The 20,657-nt window shown below is 39.9% G+C and overlaps 1 protein-coding gene across 2 annotated transcripts in view; it reads left to right on the plus strand.

Moving 5' to 3' along the window:
* The window catches only part of PREX1 (phosphatidylinositol-3,4,5-trisphosphate dependent Rac exchange factor 1), a 166,266-nt gene that overhangs the window by 56,174 nt on the left and 89,435 nt on the right, over positions 1 to 20,657 (plus strand). For both annotated transcript variants that reach the window (XM_037402502.1, XM_037402504.1), the window contains exons 2-3: positions 9,357 to 9,428; positions 13,837 to 13,959. In XM_037402502.1, the coding sequence (XP_037258399.1) occupies positions 9,357 to 9,428; positions 13,837 to 13,959 (195 nt within the window). The remainder of the gene's footprint in view (positions 1 to 9,356; positions 9,429 to 13,836; positions 13,960 to 20,657) is intronic.

Genomic DNA, 20,657 nt, shown 5'->3' on the forward strand with positions numbered 1-20,657 from the left:
ACATGAAAGAGGAATGAAGTAAAACACACTATTCAAACAAACTACATCCTGAAAGCATTTTGAAGAGTTTGACGGTGCAGTAAGATGATCAAAATCATATCATGATTGTAGAACAGAGAGAAAGGCATGAAGAGGCCAATAAAAGGGAGACTATTCCAAAGGCCTGAGAGCATTAGACACATAACTTTCTTAAGCTCCTTTGAAAATCCAAACAAATACATTTTCTGTTGATACTAAAAATGGGCTGGAGTCCTACTGGGTTAGATATTCACAGAAGAGCATGCTTAAGCTGTGGGTCTGCAAAGAAGAAGAGTTTTGTTGTTTTTGTTTTTTTTTTTTAAATCTGCAATAATGAGAATATTCCAAGCAATTAAAGAATAGAGTTGGAGAGGAGGGAGAGCATGAAGAGGAATCAAGGGAGATAGGGTACAGGAGAGATGAAGAAATTAGTATAAATGAGTTCTGAAGGATTTCAAAGGTGAAAAATGCGGCTTTTGTGGGGCCCTGAAATGAATTGGGATCTTCTGACCTGCCTAAGGATGTAAATATTAGTGACTGAGGGAAGGAGGGTATAGCAGAGGTCAGGGCAAGGGTAGGGAAGGGACAATGGAACCCTCTGCAGCACCAGCCTCTCTTTCACTTCACAAAAAGTTTTTTGTAATTCAAATGAAAACAAACCCTCCTTAAGAAAGGGATTTCTCTTTGGAGTGAGAAACACTGCAACATATTTTACTCTTACTTCCCTTTGGTTTCACCTTCCTTCATCAGTCAATGCATGAATGAATTTAGTCTGACCTTTCTTTGTTGTTGAAGAATTCCGGTGTAAACATCAGTTCACTGGATATATAGATAAGTCCAGGATTTTTTTTGAGCTTTCTTTGTAAATTCTGTTTTCTGGGAAGTGCTGCTAGATCAATTAATTTATGATGAGTCCCAGAAAACTGACATGCTGAGAATGTCTGTGCACATTAATTTTGCATGTGTCAGCTTGCATTGCCCCCATGTTTGTAGCATCCATGCTGAGACACACAGTCACTGGTTCACTTTTAGAAATGATTCAGTAACACTCATTGCCCTGGAACTTTGTAGTTGTAGATGCTGTGAAACTGGTACAGGCAAGGAGGGTGGTCTAATCTAAACTTGTCACCTAGGCGCTCTCTTGATGGAAAGAGAAAGGCATTTCTAGAGGGCATTTCAGCCTTTCTTCTTAAACATCACTCCTAGAGTACAGTGACTCATCCTCAGAAGTTGCCTGCCCATTGCTTTCTGTTGTAGGGGGAACCTGTATCACTGACTTAGAGTAGGCTTCAACTTTTAGGTGGGTGCAATTAGATGTGGTGGATCCTAGCACAGTGATTTGTTGGCAGAAACCATTTTGTGATAGACCCATGTCAAGAGAGTCAAAGTAAGTAAAAAACAATTGGAATGTCTCAAGCATCAGTGAAAATCCCAGTCCTATTCAATGCCAGTATTTTGCAACTGTTTTTCATTAACTTTGGTGTTACAGACAGTATAACACTCAATGGCAAGAGAGATGTAAGATAAATCAGCCAAGAGTGCTCATAGCTACGTGAGCCTTAAAATGCAGGATTGGTTAAGGACAAATCAGCTTGATTTTTGGAAATATCTCAGGCATATAGCTTACATAAGCAGTGACTATTTCTCTCATGTAGTATATAAAGGAATAGTCCATATTATATGTTCAAGCATTTTATTAATATATATGCTTACATAATTTTAAACAGCTGAGGTTTTGAATGCTTCCTTCTATTTCATTTTGTATTTATCAGGATTCACCATATGTGAGACTTAGAAGTGGGGAAGAGGTTTCGAATTGCCACGATCAGTGCTTACTTAATGTTTATTAAATTATCAGTACCAGTGGAGGTTTTGTAATATGTATCGATATATTTATTGCTTCTATATCTATAAAATTATAAAAAATACCTGTGGAAAGTATGCTTCAGATAAAAAGATCCCTCCCCTGTGATACATCTGGATTTTGCAGCTGAAGCTGCATTTGTTTTCTGATGGTCTTTGCAGTTTCACCTGAGATGGAGTCTACTTTTTTTGCAAATGGTCATGCAGTCTTCTGTGGGAAGAAATGATTCATACTGTAACTTCCATTCTTTTGTGTGTGTGAAATGATTATTCTTCAAAATTACAACATTGGAATGAAAAAAGTCTTAAAAGAAGGAAGTGTGGGTGTGGAGGGTGGAGTTGGGGCATATAAGCAAGAAAGACGTTTTCCCTAGGGATATGGGAGTAATAGTTCTAAAGACAGAAATCTTCATATTTGCTTTCAAAAATAGTGAACTGAGTATCGCAGAGCATAGGTGATCAATATAAGTAGTTCACCTCATTTCATGTCTAACATAGTCCAGGATTATGCAAGGGTTGTATCCTTTGGAAAAGAAGTGTCATTTTAAAAACTGTACAGTAGAGTCTATTTGACCTTCTGCTTGGTGGTAGGCAGTGATGCAAGCTTACAGCTCAGACTGCCTGAACTGTTTGCAAAGAATGTGTTTGATATTCTGTAATGTGCATGACTTCTTTTTTTAATCATCTTGGTTAGCTAATAGTTCCTCTTCAGGGGATAGATCAAAAAATAAATATGTACCAATAAGCTTTGAGGCTTTAAAGCAAATTTGATACACAGGAAGACTGAAATTAGGGCAATAAAAGATATTTCTGATGCTGTTTCCTCTTACTAAACACCTCTGCCTACCAGGCAAATCCCTGTTCAGCTGTTTGCTGATGAATTAATTTGGCTGTAAATCTGAGCTACTTTTTGCAGAGCTGCTCTCTCTCACAGCTGTGGCTCTTTATTGTTTTAAGAGGATCTAGAGAAAAATATTCTTCATAGGTGAAATACTTTGTGCAGGAATTTCAGTATAATGCGTCCATCTGATGCTTAAGTTCTTTCTTCCTTTACCAGACACTGATAATTTAAAATGTGCTTTTATAGAAATCTTAATGTAGCAGCCAGTAATTGAGCAATGAGTGAATATGGAATTGCCATTTTACAGTGTAAGAGGTACAGTAATATACTCTTTAACAATAGTAGAGTTGCTTCAGTCTTGCTCCATTTTACACGTGTAATGCTAATGATGTTAAAGGAGTTACTTCTGATTTCTGATATTCTAACTGAAATTTCACAACTGAAAAACCTGAATCAGGCCCAGTATTCTACATGTATATATGCTGGCTTTTGTCCGGAAAGGTGAGAGATATTTGAAAACCAGTTGTCTGAATTTATACAAGAATGACTTCATCTGTCTTTAAAATCCATCTGTCTCTAGGAATGAAGTCAGTAGAACTTTGTTAACAGAGCACAGTACTGCAGACCACTCTAGGAACAACAGAACTGAAGTAGGTTCACCTCCAGCTGAAGTGACTTGATTCCCAGTTGGCTGGTAACCCAAAGCTGTGCTAGCGTTCAGTGAAAGATCTGCATTCAGGTGTTTACAACATGCTTAAAGGGAAATGCTGAAAACCTTTATTTTCTATGGAAATGCACACTTAGTTGTGATGAAGTGGGGGAAAAAAAAGTTGTGATGGGATTTATTTAGTATAAATAGCCTTGTGCAGTCATTGTTATGTTATTTTGAGATTTATTGCATTGTCTTTCAGACTTCAGTGCAGGTGAGAACTGTAGTTCACATGTGGGATGCAGGATATTTATGTTTCCTGTCATTTGTGTAGAGCCTTAGCTTGTAAACTGCGTATCTGACAGAAAGCAAATGAACATGATCAGGATGACAAGGTTCAAAGCTAACAATTGAGTAACATGAGCAAGGATGCACCTGCTCTTGAAACACAAACTTCAGCAAACATTTGTTTCAAATTGTCTGACTATTTCAGTAGAGCTGTGTTCCCACAGGACTTTCAAGCTGCTTTGCTAAAGGCAATGGAGATTTTTGGTATCTCACTTGTACTGCAATGGAGGCAAAGGCTTATCCAACCGCCGTGTTTAGTGCCAACACTTATTCATTGACAAAGCAAAAAGAAATTACGCTTGCAAGTTCTTGTTCAAATCTTTATGACAAGTTGTACCTCTCTATTGTCAGAGACAGATTAATGCATAGCTCCTATGCTGTAGTTGCAAGGTGAAGATGCTAGTGATGGTCAAATAATGAAAGTCATTGGTCCATGTCACTTTCCCATTTTTTTCACTGGAGCATTATTTTCTTGGAATAAAGATGTCTTCACTTGCAAGAAGCTTTAAACCATTGATTGCGCAAGTGTAAAGTGATTTATTCATTTTAACACTGAAAATACAAGGCTCGTATAGATCCCTATTCTTCTGAATCAGTCCTGTTCAACTGGCAAGTTTAATGGAATTGTTTACCTGCTCGTAAGAGCAATATGAAATTCAGTCACCTGTTCAGAAAATGGTGTTTCACAGGGTCTTATGCTTTCAGACAGTGCGCCTTCTGGATATGGTAGCCAGTTGCCTCATTGTTTGTCCTGTTTCTGTTCTCCCCTTTCATTTCCTTCAGGGTTATACACAGTTTGCCTGCCTTGCTGTTTAATCAGAAGTCTTTTGCTATTTCTGAACATTTGAGGAAGTATCTGCCTTAGACATGAATTTTGAGAAGGGACATGAGCAGACTATCACTGCCTCGTGCCTAGTATTTGCCATGTGTTACGCTACATAGAAGGTGGTAAACATTAATTTTTCCTAATGAAATTAAGGCTACAAGTCAAAGTTCAACAAGGACCATTTGAAAAGGATTTGAGAGAAATCCCAGTTGCTTCAGTTTGTTTCATGTGAGAACAATTCACAATTAAAAGATTATTTCCTTAAAGTATGCTTCATGCTTTTGTGATTCAGAGGGGCAGCAAAGACACACAGAGCAGCAAGGTTTCATTCCAACAGTGTAAGGATAGTGAACTGAAGAACAAAACACCTTAATGAAAAAGGAGTGGTTAAAATGTCCTTATTTATGCAAATGAACTTTTATACCTAAATTACATTCTAGATTTGTAATGTGTTTCTATTAGTATTTATTGGAAGGAACTTAACCAACGTGACATGGTGCAGAAAGAAAGCATTTCACTCTGCTCATTCTAATTTGTCATAGATTTGCTTGAATCCTGCAAGGCATCTGTACTGCAAGACAAACTGTAAACTGTGTTTATGCATGACATGAGGAGCATCAGACATGGCCTGCTGAGTTTGGAAGCAGCAGACCTCTAGGGCAACAAGTCACAGTGCACAAATAAATATTATGTTGATGCAGCAGCAGAATTTTAAACAAAAACAAATCCTCTGTGGGCTGTTTTCCTAATGATTAACACATACACATGGGAGATGAGACCTTCACAGACCTTTATCAGGAGAATGAACATTTATCAGCCTGGCTTCCCATTTTTTTCCCTACATTGTGCCGTGACCTGTTTTTGTTCTGGACCCATGGCCGCTATCAGTCCTTCCCTCTTCTGCAGTGCAAGCAGTAGATTCCCATACAGTTCAGGTTGCTCGGAGGCCTGGTCTAGTGTGAGCACAGCAGAACACCATGAATGGCAAGAGAGCAAATGTAGCATCCATGGGGATAAGAAGGAAATATGTCATGTTATCTGCCATCTTCCTACCTCTGTTTTTTGTGAGATTTTTAACCTGTCCTGATTTTGTAATTGGTGTACGACAAGCGATAGAAGGGAGCAGAGTCTGCTTTTGTTGCCTCTTCACCTCTTTCTCACTTTTCAACAGTGTTTTGCTGATCTGATGTGTGATTGTTGTTTCAGTGTAGTGTGTATCATAAGCTGCTGTCCTTCCCTGATCCCTCATGGTTCCTAAGTATACAAAACCAACAGCATACCATGGTAGAGAGTTCTGCTTTGGATTGTGGCTGAGAGGTGATTGTGGTCATTGTGCTGTGTCCTAGGGTTGATTTTCAGTGTCCCCAAGTCCTAGGAATGTTTTCCAAGAGCTCCCAGCAAAGCTGACTCCTGTGCTTCCATGTATTGCTGGAGGATAGTGAGTTCATTTTTACAGAGATCAAAAGTATTGCAGATGAAGAGGGTTATACTAAGGAATCCCTGAAAGTTCCTCATGGAAAATGTCAAGGACTAGACTCCTTGAATTAATATATGAGTTGTGTACAGTGTGAAGAGGTTGGAGCAGCCAGAGAGAGCATTTTGGCCTCAGTAACCTTTTTAGGTGCCCAGAAGAACTTTTAACCGCTTCAACACTTCTCTTTAATAATAATGTGTTTTGGAATATAAATAAGATATGGGCATGGCAACTTTCCTAATATTCATTAGGACCTCCCTCTCTGTTTTCATCTCTCTCACCACCCTATCTCTGTTTTCATTACCTGTCATATCTCCTGGCCCAAATACCTGTCTGGTTTTCCAGATAAATCAATAGCTCTAATAAAAGATCATACCACTCCCTGTAGCTATGTTTCCCAAAGAGGGTTGCATACTACTTGCGTAATGGGTCTTTGAATCTGTGTCATCAGGTGAACAGAGGGATGGTGTTGGTACAGATGAAATTAGAGGCTCATAAAACTGGTAGTGCAAAAAAAAAAAAAAAAAAAAAAAAATCACTTGAGAATTTTGGAAAAATACTGACCTGAATGTATAAACAGCGTCTTTGGGAAAGGGGTTGCTTTTTTCCAAGCTAGAAGTGGTTTGGAAGGGAAAGTGGTGTTGTCATGTGAACAGGGCATGCACATTAGCTCTATGAAGTGCTGTTTATAGCTTGTGTTTATCATGCTTTTTAATTTGAATGACTGTGTTGCAAAAGATTCTAGTTTGCCATGAGAACATATTGGAAACTGGGGAACAAATAGGTCTGCATCCACTAAGTTTTTGATATTTTTTAGGGGATTGCATTTTGGAAAGTAGACTACTAAATTTCTTGGACGAAAATTTCTCGTAACTGTTCTATTTCATTATTACTGGAGGACTGCTGTTCATGCATATCAAGACAACTCGGAGGCTGTAGATTTGACAAACTATCTACAAAGTTGACTGCCTCTTTCTCTTTATGTCTTTCTCCTTTTTGCTCTCTCCCCATGCCTTTCTTATTTTGATTTTTCCTCTCTCCTTTTCTCCCTTTCTCATGCTCACATTAGATGATCTTTCAGACAAGCGTCACGAAAAAGCTGTTTTTTAGATTAACACGACTCTGCTTTTTTATGAACTAGCCTGTAACGCTAATGTGATTTGCACTTCTGTTTACCCACCTTTCTAATATTAGACACCGCCATACTGGGGACTATACGCAGGTAACTATTAGCCACCAGTGAGCTGCCTAATTGTGTAGATTAATTAATCATTCCAATTGGATTTGTTGTCTCCAAACAGAGATTTGATTAAAGCAAGAAAGGGTCTCTGTCTGCCTTGGTCTTTGAGAATGAGTGACTTTAATATGCTGTGCTACTTGTATAAATCAGATGCCTGCTTATAATGCTCAGATATCACACCCAACACTGAAGTGGGAGGGCAACAGCTATTCCTGTCAATCCTCCTGCCATTAGTCATCAGGCTGAACACCTCATCTCAGACAGTTTCCTGACTGTTGCCAAGGTGCTGGGCAGTACATTAACATTGCAGCAGTTCCTGGCCACGTTGTTGGCAAGGGGGACTGGCTGGTTCTTATAAAATGTCTCTTCCGCCGCTGGCACATGTCCTGTCCCTTTAATGCAGGAGTCTGTTCTTCAGACTTACTCCACACAACCTGCTCCAAGCTCTCCATATCTAGCTGGAATCTAGCCAGGATCGCCTTCCTGTTTAGCAATACAAGAGAAGCAACAGGGTTATAGTTCTTAAAATTTGTTCAAAAGCAGGTCGAGAGTCCACAGCTGAAAACAAATGTAGGGTTGGTGTGCCTCATTAATTAATCTCTGTTTTTATTGGTGCTTGTCCTGTAAAGTGTGAATGGCTGATGAGTGACAGAGAGTCATGGCTAAGCAGAATCAGAGATGTGCCCCTTTTAGTGCTGGAAGTCAGACAGCGGGACATGTTCACTGTCTTCCAATCGAAATACCAGAGGAGAAGGCATATCATAAGCTCGTAAGTTTGGTTCAGTGACATTGCTTCTTATCAGGTTGTAAGCTGCTGCCAGTCCCAATGGGCAACAGGCAAAAAGAAAAAGCTGAGTGTGCATCAGCTGACATGGGTATTGCTCAGCAGTAGTTCAACTCTTAAAAGCCTTTTATTATCAAGCTGTAACAAAGCTGCTTTGTACCATAAATACAAAGAAATGACCTGCTTCCCCTCTCTGTCTCAGGTGGGTAAGAAAAGTTCCTTTCTTTGTTGTTCACAGCCTCCCCAGGGCTCCCTCCTTTGTGTGGAAGGCAAGTCAGAAACCACTAACAAGAACAGAGAGGAAAGCCCTCTGCCCTTCTGTGCATGGGTCATGTAGCTTATCACAGATTCTGTCCTCACTGCCTTCCTTTCAGTCTCACCTGCGGGTATTTGCATCTCTCTCTGCTGATGCCTGTGGAAGGTAAAATTCCCTGTTGTCAGTTCGGAAGTGCCCTTTAGCCAATAGCTGCTAAAACAGTGGAGACTAGAGGTAGAAATCCCATGCAGTGTGCTTTGTTAAACACTTCCCACTGAATCAGATATGTTGTGGGTATGTTCAGCGCAGATGCAAGTAGGTCCCGATTTCTAGTAGCCAGAGTTATGCTTTGAAGGCTGATACTCTGATCACTGTCCATTTGTGGCTGTCTTGGAGCTTTTTATTGATTTGCCTTTTGAAGCCAAAGTTGTGTAGAGCTGAGGGAAGGGGAAACCTGGCCTAGGTGAAAAGTTGCAGCATTATTTTGCCTTTTTTAACCAAATGAAATACAGTGACAAGGATAATGTATCCCAGGCACTGTCTGGTGATTTTCAGTTCTCTTCCCCATGTATGGAGTCTGTTGAACTCATCTGTACTCCTAGCTCATAGCTCTGACATGCCTCAGCCCCGGCAGCATGAATGTCCTTTTGTCATTCTTTGCAGTCCTTTTTGCTGACGTACATCTTGATGTGCATCAGGCACATTGCCTCCTGAAGTCAAAAAAGCCACATCTTAGAGGGGAAATCTTCAAAGAAAAAAACCAAACAGACCTTTGCTGTAGTCTATCAGTGGTAACAGGTAATTAAGTCTAAAAGTTTCAATAGAGGGAAGACATTTATTGCCAGGCAAAGCCCAACAACATTGTAGGAAATGTCTTTTGTGTTGCCCTGAATGCAGCCCTGAGTCTAAGAACTGTGGTGGTGATTTGGTAAATGTTTACATTCTTTCAGTCTTAAAGGTAATCAGCTGCACTGTGTTGATGGGAACCTAGAGGATGTAAAAGAGTGAAATCAAACTGTTTCAAGCTGTTTGAACATAATTGTTTTAATCTCTGCAGGCATTTCTTCACCGAATCCGCCAGAATGCTGTGGACAAAGCCGAGAAGTACATAACAGAAGAGAATGTTAAGGTATCTCTTCTATCTTCTTCATTTTCTTGGTTGGGAAAATCATATGTAATGAAAGACTAGGTTCACGGATATAAATATCAAATATCCTCCTGTCGTATTGATAGTTATTATTAAACTGGCTCTCTAAGGAAAAGAGGCTCATGGTGACAGTTTATCTGTCAATCTGTTTGCCCATTTGTATAGCTGTCATCTTCCAGCATTTTTTCATCCCACCAGCTGATTTCAGTAAAATTTGACAACAGTGTAGTGTTGTCAGAGATACTAACTTTTGGCAGGATTTGTGAAATGGTGGGTAGAGGACAGAGACGCCTTTTCAGTGTCTTTGAGAGGAAAGGCAGGGAATGCACAGCCCTTGTCTATTTTGCTTGGCAGTATTCACTTAGCCATTTTGCATCTGCTGTATTTTACAAATCTAGAATGGATAGGGCTTCTGAGAAGGAGTCAGGAATATCCCTCTGTATTCTAGTGGGAAGAATGTGGTTTCTTGTGGGAGGACTAAGTAATGTGAGACCCTTGCACGAAGAGGTTCCTGAATGAATTTTGCAATGGAAAGAAATAAGGGACATAGAACACATTGCTGTGAGGTACTGGCTTCTCTAGTGCCTATGGTCACATGAGACCTTGTTGTTGGTTATTTTCATACAAGCAACACTTTTTTGTAGTAATTTGGCTTAAAAAACTCTCCTTGTACACATACGCATGTGAAACCAAAGCCCTCGTAGTACACATATGCAAGTGCACCTGATGATCAGTGGGAGAGTGCAGTTTGTTTGCTGTTAGAGGCTTACTTATTGGGCTTGTGTTTGATCCTGTAGCTCCTAAATGAGCTCCTAAATCAGGGCATAGCAATAATAGGTATATCACACCAGCCAGGGCTACTGCAGCTGGCATGTGTTTCCCCAAGGCTGGTTTCTCCATTTTACATACTAGTGTATCTGAATGAAGACATCCTAGCAGGGCTCTAGTCCTTGTTTTTGCTATTCATTCTAGAGGTTAGCAATACTGTAGTACTGACTGACTGGCATCAGAAGGGGCTGGTAGCAAGATGGCTTGGCAGCTTTATGGAGCTAAGCTTCTTGCTGTCTTCAAGTTTGGAGGTCCATGCTCCCCCAAAACTCACCATCTAGAGTGTGAAGTAAGTTTGAGGGTGGCTGAACAAAGACTGGACGAGTAATTAGTGATAATAGAGCTCATGTGCAGAGAAGCATGCAAAAAGTAAGTTCTGTGAGAAATAAACCTATACAACTATTTGCCAATTTGATGAACAGCTGCAGATGTTGATAAAAGGTATTATCATATCGTTATTTGTGTATCATAAAAATCAATACTAATTATGACTGCCACATAATCAGATGCAGTGCCCACAAAGCCTGTGCAAAAGAATCTCTATTTTCTCTGCTGATTTAAATGTATTTATATTTGAAGTTTCATCACACTCCCCTGGGAAAGTAAAGTATCACTTCATTTTTGTGTCATTCTTGAAGTGCCTGGGGGGTCTTTTTGTAGGCCACTCAGAGACCTCATTTATTCTTAATATTACAATACCCAACTTTCAATAACAGCGTTTATCTCCCATAGTAAAGGGCCTATGCCTATTGCTGGTGAAACAGAATCACAAAAGCAGTTTTCCTGATCAGAGTCAATATTATCTCCCCGTCCTACCCCCCTTCTCCCCCTACCTCAAGTAATTTCATTGTCTTTCCTGCAGTTCAAAGATATTTGTTGTTTCTTTCCCTTTTCTTTCTCCTTCCTTGCTGGTAGAGGCAGGACAAGCAAGGTGGTGTTGGGACTAGTGATAGCTCTGCCTACTAATATTGTGTATCTTGAGTCACCAGAGAGCTGTGAGGTGGCTGGCAGCAGCAAACATGGTAGCAGAGCCTGCATAAATAGTTTGGCAGCTTATGTAAGAAGACAACGACTGTCTTTTCCTCTCTTCATGCAGCAGAAATTTTTAGGGGAAATTACAGGGTACTCTGGCAATCAGTCACCTCTGAGCAAAAGCAGAAAGTACTTTTTAGGATAATCTGGGTTATTGCTCCCAGTATTATTTTTGCAGGTTTCTCCTACAGCTGGCAATAAGCACTGGAGATTTCAGTAATCTTTGGCCACTGTATCCCCTTTCAGAAAGGCCACATTGAGTCCCCGTGCCAGGACCAGATTTTACAAGTACTCCAGTAACTAACAGCTGCAGCAACATCACAAAAAAATGTTTTTAGTTTTATTTGCTGCCTCTTGTGGGAGTAACTCTATTGATACGTTAGTATTATGCTACGTTCACAACAGGGTGCTGATGTAGTTTCAGTGATACAGTATATTGAAGAAAGTACAACTTGAGGGCATACGCAAGCTGCCAGACATAGATCCTTGCATTAGGCTTATGAATGGTACTGTGCATTAGATATAGAAACGTATGCATTCAGGGTCTCTCTGCTGCCTTGATTTTCAAGTGACTCTTTTTATCTGCAAATTCTGCTGCAAGCAGAGCTCTGCTGATCACCACAGTATTCATTAGATTACACAGATATTCCTTGGATCAAAAAATACCCCCCAAAGACTGCTCCTGAAGGATAAAATCATCCCTGACAGATGTTTTCCTCTTCCTTGTTAATCCCCTTTTGGCACAGCTTCTGGCAAAGCCATGCAGACAGGGGTTACCGTGTCATCTCATCAGTTTCAGCCATGTGACAGAACCATTGTACGCTTTGCTTGAATTTGCACTGGAAGGTTTCTGGAAGCAATCAGATGGTCCTAGCTCCCTGTCCTTTATTTGCATTCAGAGCCCATCAGTGCAAATCCAGTGTGTTGGAATCTTTCAGTTTATTTAGAGCTGGAAAGGAGCTATGAGGCACAAGTATGCATTAATGATGGTGCATACTACCATTTCTCAGTATTCCTGAAGTGGAGAAGGAGAGCAAAGACAGGGAGGATGCAACAGGCTCGGCTCTGCACGTGCAGGCAGCTGGCAGGAGAAGTTTGACAGAAATAGTGTGCCCATACTTGAATAACAGAAGGTATAGAGTTGAACCTGGGTACATGCAGAGAGAAAAGCTCCTTGAATTCCTGGTCTTCCCTGCAAAATCAGAGAGAAACTGGTTTTAAACCAGAAATTGAGGCTTTGTTCCTTTCTTTAGTGATTACACTTAATTTACAGGTTATTGTTTTTCTGAATTACTGCCACATCACTAGCCACCAGGCTGAATCAGTGTCACACCTGGTGAAAAAATACTACTGCGTAAAGCTGAAAAGCTTAGTATTACCATAAGGTATTTTGGGAAATGTTGGAAGATGTTAGGCTCGATCACTTCCCACATGGAATGCCAGGAAGGTGAAGGCTGGCTCTGTCAGTTCTGGGGTTCAAAGGAGTGTCACCCACTCATAGTGCAAGACCTGGGAGGATTCTTCCAATGTGAAAGCTGGTTTGACATGTGAATGCTGGTTTGACTGCACTGCAGATCTTCTCTTTACAAGTGGCATAGTTAAAGCTAAGTGATAGAAAATGTTGTCTGCAATATGTATGTCAGCTGCGAACTCCAGGATTTATTCTGCTCATTCAGGCTTCCTCCAGTGGCTGTCAATACTGATGGTTCTGTCACCATGCATCAGGACTTCTCCCACTGTGTAGACAGTATTCCATCTCCTATCTGGATATTCACACCTTTGTCTCATATTTTATATGAAGATGATTAAGACATACAAAGCTTGGGTGTTTATAGCAGCTCTTACCCTGACAGTTTATTCCTCCTAGCACATGTATATTTGAATCATGAGGGAAGATCTAGGTGTGAGATTGCACAGTTACCTTCTAATATGTGTCTAAACTAGGGGCCTCTACCCTGTTACACATGCCTTTTAGAACCACTCAGATGAGTGAAAGGGACCTCTAAAATGCTGCTTTTGTGTTTTGCAAGCATTTTACGCTATTTTGTACTCCTGTCAGTGAAAAGCTAGATTCCACGTGGCAGAGATTTGGTCTCTTACTTACAGGGGCATCTTGAACGTATCTTGTGATACGTTCAAGTCCCTTTCTTCCAGAAAGTGGTTTCTAATGCATGGGAAGGACAGGTAAATGACTTCCTGCTTCTGTCTCCTGCAAAGTGAGTTTGGTCCTTGTGATTCCAGTTACCTGGCTGATCTCATGGAATCTTCTCTAGATTGAAAGAGGTTGCTCACATTTGTCATTCTTAGATATCTGGAAAGATAACCTTCATCTACAGCAGGTACTTCAGTAGCCATATAGATTTTTGTAGGGGGCCAGGAAAGGGGCATGTGCAATGTAAATAATTCTGAGTCCCTGTGCTTTAGATCCTATCGCAGCAAATCTAGAGCCACAGTATTTTGGTGCTACTACTTTAACAAAACACTCTCAGATTTATTAACAGCTAGCAATGTCTTTCTTTTTATATTTCAGATATTATTTTCTAACATTGAAGACATTCTTGGTGTTCACAAGGAGTTCCTGGCTGCCCTGGAATTTTGTTTACAACCAGAACCTCAGTCTCAGCATGAACTGGGAAATGTTTTCTTAAAATTTGTAAGTACAATGACTTAACGCTATCTGAAAATGCAGTTTCCTGTCATAAGCTCCCATGCCCCTTAGCTAGCCCTAATCTCTAAGGCTTGTGGCAATAGTATGACAATACGTGTCTTGTATGAAAATTGTAGGTAGGGTGGGAAAAAATTTGTGAATGAGGTTAGAACAATGGAAACCACATCAAACTCAGCTAAACAACGAGGTATTTTTAGAAACTCTTCCTTTTCCTATTGAATTTTTTTTCCTTTTTTTTCCTCACCTAGCTGATCAAATTTTACAGCCGAGAATTTCTCTGCTTTGGTTCCAAATGTTTCAAAAAAGTAGCACAATTTCAAGTAAATGAATAATTTTTGTCTGTGTTTTAAAATTTAGAAAAATTGAAACCCACAAAGGATGATACATCATTTACAGTAGTTAGTGTCTGCATACATTTATCCTTCAGTAAATGAAAGGTAGTGTGAGCTGGCTTATCTTCCTGAAATGCAGCACAAGTTACAATGCACAGCCTTTTACCATGGACTAAATGAGCACCTGCATTCTGTAGCTCAAAAGTAAAGAAAATATGGCTTTTGGACTCATAATACTAGCTCAAGAATGCCAGAGATACAAAATGTGAAGTAGTTATATGATGCAAATTCACTTTGCCAGTTCTAGGTTGTTTAGAAGAATTTGATGACTACTTCTGTATCATCTGACTTCATGCCTGATAGCTGTATTATTTGTTCTCTTACTACATCTATGATATGATCATGTATGCCAGCCTGATCCAGTTAGATTGGTATGGCTAGGTGATCAGGAAAGCACAGACCCATAATAAGGATTGTGCAATTGCAGCTTATGATCTTATCATTTCTTCTTTCATTGTAATTTGTTTCTTACACTGTGAAACATTTTTGTTTTTAACTTGACCTGATTTTCAATTATGTATGTGTGCCATCCTCTAACTAATATGTATGTAGAGCATACTGTATATGCAAGATCAGTTATTATATACAGCCAGTTACAAGCTGGACTCATTTAAATGCAAAGTTACCTAATTTACACGTATAATAATTTGAAGTTGCACATTTTTTTCACTTGGAGCAGCCCTCTTGAAATGTATGAAAATTAAAAAGCATGTACATAATAGCCATTTCTTCAAGTTCTTATTAACTGCATTAAGCCACAGGCCAACTTCCTATCAAAATATATTCTATTATGCTTTCATAATAAAAATTCACGCTTTCACAGTTCATCAGGTTTGAGTGAACAGCAATTATACAACCATTCATTACAGAGCTTTACCAAATACCATGCCCCCCTCCCCACCCTGTTTAATTTTTATTTATGCAGTGACAATTATTAAAATAGTGTTGGAAAGTGTTATGTTGAGCCCATGCCCAAAAACTGTATCAGATGTGAGGACTGTGTCAGCTGCTGAGAAGCAGACTGGTGAACTTAGTTAAAGCGTTGAATACCCACTAAAATCATTCCCTACCAATAAGATACATGAGCATTCATTAGCGAGGATATTGAAGTTAGAGAGTTTTTGAGTGATGCTGTCAAATTGTCCACTGTGTTTGAGTGCCACTGAATAACCAGAAACGTTAGCATCCTGTCATTTGGTTGAATTCAGGCTTGATATATGTAGTCATTGGTAGTGTTTTCCTGTATATGTACATATAATTTTGTAACTTTTTTGCTGTTAAATTTAAAAATTGTGTTTATTTATCAAACATGCAGCAATACAGGAATTGTGTAATGCATAGGGATGAGTGCTGGTGAGAAATTGTCTTCTGATAGAGGCAGTTTGACTGAGATCAGCTTACGTTGCTGTCTGCGGAGTGCATTGCAAATAATGTGTACATCAACTGTTTCGTGATCCCCTAGGGAAGAAACAGCTTACGCAGAAGGAAGTAAAACATATGTTCAAATCAGGATATATAGAAAAAGCTGGTCTCCTCAATAATTACCTTAAGGAAATGTAGGAATACCCTTAGGAGCATTCTGGTACCTCAAGTCTGAGTAAGGAACAGTCAAGAGAAGGTTATCAAGAGAGGAGAAGATAATTGGTCCTTGCATGCAGATTGTGCTGAGGTTTTTGAAGACAAGCTTCACTGTGGGTATTTGGGACTAAGGGAGGTGGGATTTGTGCCCTGTCACAATAAAGGCTTCCACAGCGAGTCTCCAGCAAGTGAGAGGGAAACACCAGTGGCAACTGTGGTTCAGAGTCTTTGGTTCCTTTCTGCTCAGGCTTCCAAAGCTCCATTTCCCTAATTGGGACTGTTCTGATGAAGCAGAGGCATTAGTAAAAGCCTGTGCGCCTCAGAAACAGTACTCCTGAAGTTGTTTCTATGGTGTTGAAACGAGGGTTTTTTTTTTAAAAATGTTGTATAGCATTTTGCCACCACAAGAAGCCCTTGCAGCACACTTGAGGTTTATTGGAGAAAAAGCCAGCCTTTCTCTTCCAGTGATGCGTTCCTGCAAAATGGCTAAAGAGTTTTTTTCAGAATGCATGTTATTAGCCAGTTTACCCAGGGAAAATATGGGGACCGTGTGTCTTTGGTCTTTCATTTTGGGTAAGATTCTCTTGTTGTTGCAATGTGCTTAGAAGAAGTGCTAGGCAGACCACCCTTAGTGCTGCTTTTTTGTTACTATCAAATCACGGTGTATCCTCAGGGGAGTTTGCAGTGAGGAAGTCATGTGAGGCCTGTGAATCTTGAAGGTATCAGTGTATCTTCTATCATGATCGCCTGGCAAGGTCATTCTTAGTCATGATTATGAACCCGGTCATTGTCAGCAGCCAGATGTTCGCACAGCTGCTTTTCTACAGAAACTCAATGTTAAAGATGCTAATAAATTTGTTGAATCGCTTGAGAATTCTTGAAGCACTGCTTTTTCCAGACACTGCATTTCTTAGTGGTTCATGTTTTCTGTACGTTTCCTTGTATCATATATCTTTGATAGCAGTCCCCAGATTCCCCGTTAGAAGTTCTACCAGACTGCAGTGTTCGAGTCCTGTGCATGAGATCTATGTATCCTAAATTTTCTTTAATCTACATAGGCCTGACTTGTTTCCTGGTTTACCTTGGCCTAGAAGAGCCTCGCTCAACAACAGTCCCACTGATCTTCAGAAACAGGACACTGTTTTTAGTTATGAGCCTCTAGGATCAGATTCGATCCATTTATAATAATGCTAGGATGTTCTCACTCCCCTTGATCTCCAGAATAGAAGATCTTGAGTAACATCTGAAGCAAGCAAGCAGATTTTGCAAGGGTTCCAAAAGAACAATCATTACACATTGAATTTTTGAAGTATTTTAACAGACGGTGGAATGTACTTGCTCTGATATTTGGGTGCGAAAAATTGTTTTACTTAAGAAGATGGACATCATTTGCCCTAGTGTACTCCATTTGATCAGGTGATCATGAGAAGTTCATTGTCTGATGCTAGGTGCTAGAATTTTTCTGGAGTTGTAGTTTAGTGTGACTATAACAGACAGTGAAGAACATACTTAAACATTCATTCAAAATCTGAATTGAAAAATGCAGCCTTAAACAATATGGTGTGTAGAACAAGTTTTTAACATCAAAGAGAGCATATACACCAAACTTGGAATAATCACATCTCATCAGCATAGGCTCTTTTGTGCAGGTCACAAAAATGTATGACTGTCTGCAGAGCAGAAGGGCAGAGAATTGACAGGTGCTTCATTTCTGTTATCGTCATGTTGCTAGAGGTCAAGTAATAACTAGAAACTTGTTCAAAGAACACGTGTTTTCTTCTCATTTTTAGGAGCACTGTTGCATGAATGAACAGTTTTTACTGTCAAAGTCATCAGGGCTCTTCTTTTGTTAAGAATCGTATCTTCTGTTTAGGTTTTTATGTTGACAAAACTGGTTTCAGCCTGCTTTGAAACAAGAAAATGCCATGTCTTGTTAAAAATATGTCCAAATAAAATTGTTACAATTTTCCAAATGTCTTGCTTTTTCTAGTCAAAACTCTTTTCAAATCTGTGCTAATTTGTGGGCAGTTCTAATGGACCCAAAATAACATATTTGGAGAATAAATTGTTGGTTAAAGATTTATTTTAACCAAACTAAGAACAGTATAGACTTACTCCTGTTACCAAAATCAGAAGGTTTAGCTGTGTATCCAGTAGATTTGCTGAGTAAGAAGGTGCTATTTTTATGTGGTCACATCTCTGACCATAATTACGCGTCAATATAGAGTAACTGCAGGCTCAGAATTACTGAGCTAACATCTGTAATTATGTAACTGATAATTTCCTCATCAGGGGATGGGAGAGTACAGGACTGAATGTCACCCAGAGAGGAAATTAAACACTTCAGACACTGAGTAATTTAAAGCATAGTTCTCATATTTGTGGGTCTCATGCATGAAGGACAGCTGGGAAAGACTTGATGAAAGCACTCTGGTGTGTGTATAATTATTGTACTGACTTGAGCTTTAGCAAAGGGATTTTGTCATGATCTAAATACAACCTCCCAAAACTCTAGGCACTCAAAGCTGCAGTGAGAAACCTGAGCGATGACATTTTGTGTGCATTGATGTAACGGATGCTGTTGTGTTAATGGTTACTATTTTTAGTTTCAAGTATGCTGCTTGTGTGCATCCAGGGAGTTGAGGAGAGGTGAGAGGAGGAAATGCAGGAGAAACTTGTATATCTGTCTTCTTGTTCTGTAACTCTCCAGTTTTTATGGTTGAAAACAATCCTGTGCCTCTCAAATGCCTCTTCTATTGTGCTATGGACCCAGCCCTGCCTTTTCCTGCATCTGGTGGTCAGAAGCCTTTGTTTCTTTTCAGCTTCCCAGTATTAAACTCCAGTACTAATATGAACAGCTGTAGATGAAGGATAAAAGTCTTGAACATCTGCATTCCAGCTCTTTGCACCATATTCTTTGTGGCTGATGCTTTATTTGCTTTGTACCATTGTTGTTGTGTTTGGACATATATCTGTTTATTCCTAAATCTTCCTTTGGAAGTACAAGAAGGGAAAAAATTCCATCAGATTAGTGATAAACCAAACCCAAAAGCATTTTACAGTCTTTGACCATGTACATCTACCCACAGAGCATCTAACCAGAATGTCAAATTCTTCTAAACTAATATTAATGCAATTTATTTTCCATGTGACAATAGCAAAGGGAATACCCAGTAAGTGCAGCTGTATTCCCATGGATTCATGTTACTTAGCCCTTTCTGTTGGCAGTAGATTTTTGTTTGGATCACTAAGAGCTGTCTTAAAAGTAGCTAGATGTTGCAGATACCTTCAGCTAACACAGGAAGCTCTACATCTCTGAAGAGTGCTAGGAGTCCAATCAAAGCTCAAAAAAAATTCACTTCCAAGTTCTGGGGAGATTAAAAGGTTCAGGTAGAATGTTTTCAGCCCAGGATCCTAAATAGAAAATTAATGATGCGAATGCCACAACAAACTCTGGAGGGCATTGTCTACAGGCATGTTGCCCTGAGATGCCAGCTTTGGAAGTCCTCGCATATTACCCCTGGCAGAGTGCTATGCTCATGCATCTAAATTACTTTTGAGATGCAAAGTAGCTTGTCTGAGTACCTCTGCATGACACTGCATTGTGGCATAGTAGCAGACCTGAACCAGGAAAGAAACTACTGTTGTGAGAAGCACCCAAAAAAAGGTGGGACTTTTTTCGCTTCTAAATCATTTAACCGAAGAGTCTCTTGACCCTCCCTTTTATTCCATTGAATGCAATACTGAAATCACTTATCATGGCTGCGGAAAGTTCAGCCCTACCCAACAGCCTTGAAAGGATCAACTCGCTCCTTGCCTGATCTGCTCAGACACGGAAACAGATTCACAAGAGAAGCAGTAACAACATTTCAGTGTTTCCAGATATCTGGTGTTTGCAATGGGTGCAGCATCTCCAATTGTTTTCGTTAGAAAAAAAAGTTACTTGATTCTGGAGATCAGTAAAGCAGAACTTGGTGCTGCCAGCTGACCCTTGTTTCTTAACAGGGAATTTCATTCCACTGCATGTGCTGGTGGGTGTGACATGTTCCAGTGTAAGTACCTCAATCTAGTTATGAAGCTACCTTTCCCTTCCTGTAATTTCTGTAGTATGTTGGGTTTTTTGTGTGTATTTGATTAAATTCTTGCATTGAGGGAAATTGTTATGGACAGCTGGCTCACTGATTAGTGTTGCATTGAAATAGTGAAGTCTGCTGTTCGTTTCAGAACACAAAATGAGCCAGCCAACTTACTAGGGGTTCCCTCTCAGCCCTGAAAGGCAGGGGATTTCCAGCTGGTTGCTGTGTGTTATAGTTCCCCTCCAGAACTCTGACCTTCTTCCAGGCCTTGGTTCTTCCCAGCCACCTCTGCTTCTTCCTCCCTAGGCTGTGGTCAGCACAGCTCAGAAATGTCAGCGCCCTTGCTCCTGGCTTTACTCTGCTCCTGGCTAGTTTGCTGGAATATCCTGACAACATGTCAAGTATCTTGGAGATAGCAAGATCCATTCTTTAGCAAAGAATATATTTTTTTGGTGATGCGTTAAGAGGAAAAGTGCTGGAAGTCTCTGCTCAGAAAGCTGATGTTAACTTACAACACAGTAAGTTAGAAATTAGTGGAACACCTGTATACATTATTCACATTAGAGGAATGTCACGCGCTTCATGTAGACTAGAACCCTAATGCCACTCTGAATGCATGCCCATTTTTAAAGAATTT

Source organism: Falco rusticolus, chromosome 10 (genome assembly GCF_015220075.1).
Source record: "Falco rusticolus isolate bFalRus1 chromosome 10, bFalRus1.pri, whole genome shotgun sequence".
NCBI classification, from domain to species: Eukaryota; Metazoa; Chordata; class Aves; order Falconiformes; family Falconidae; genus Falco; species Falco rusticolus.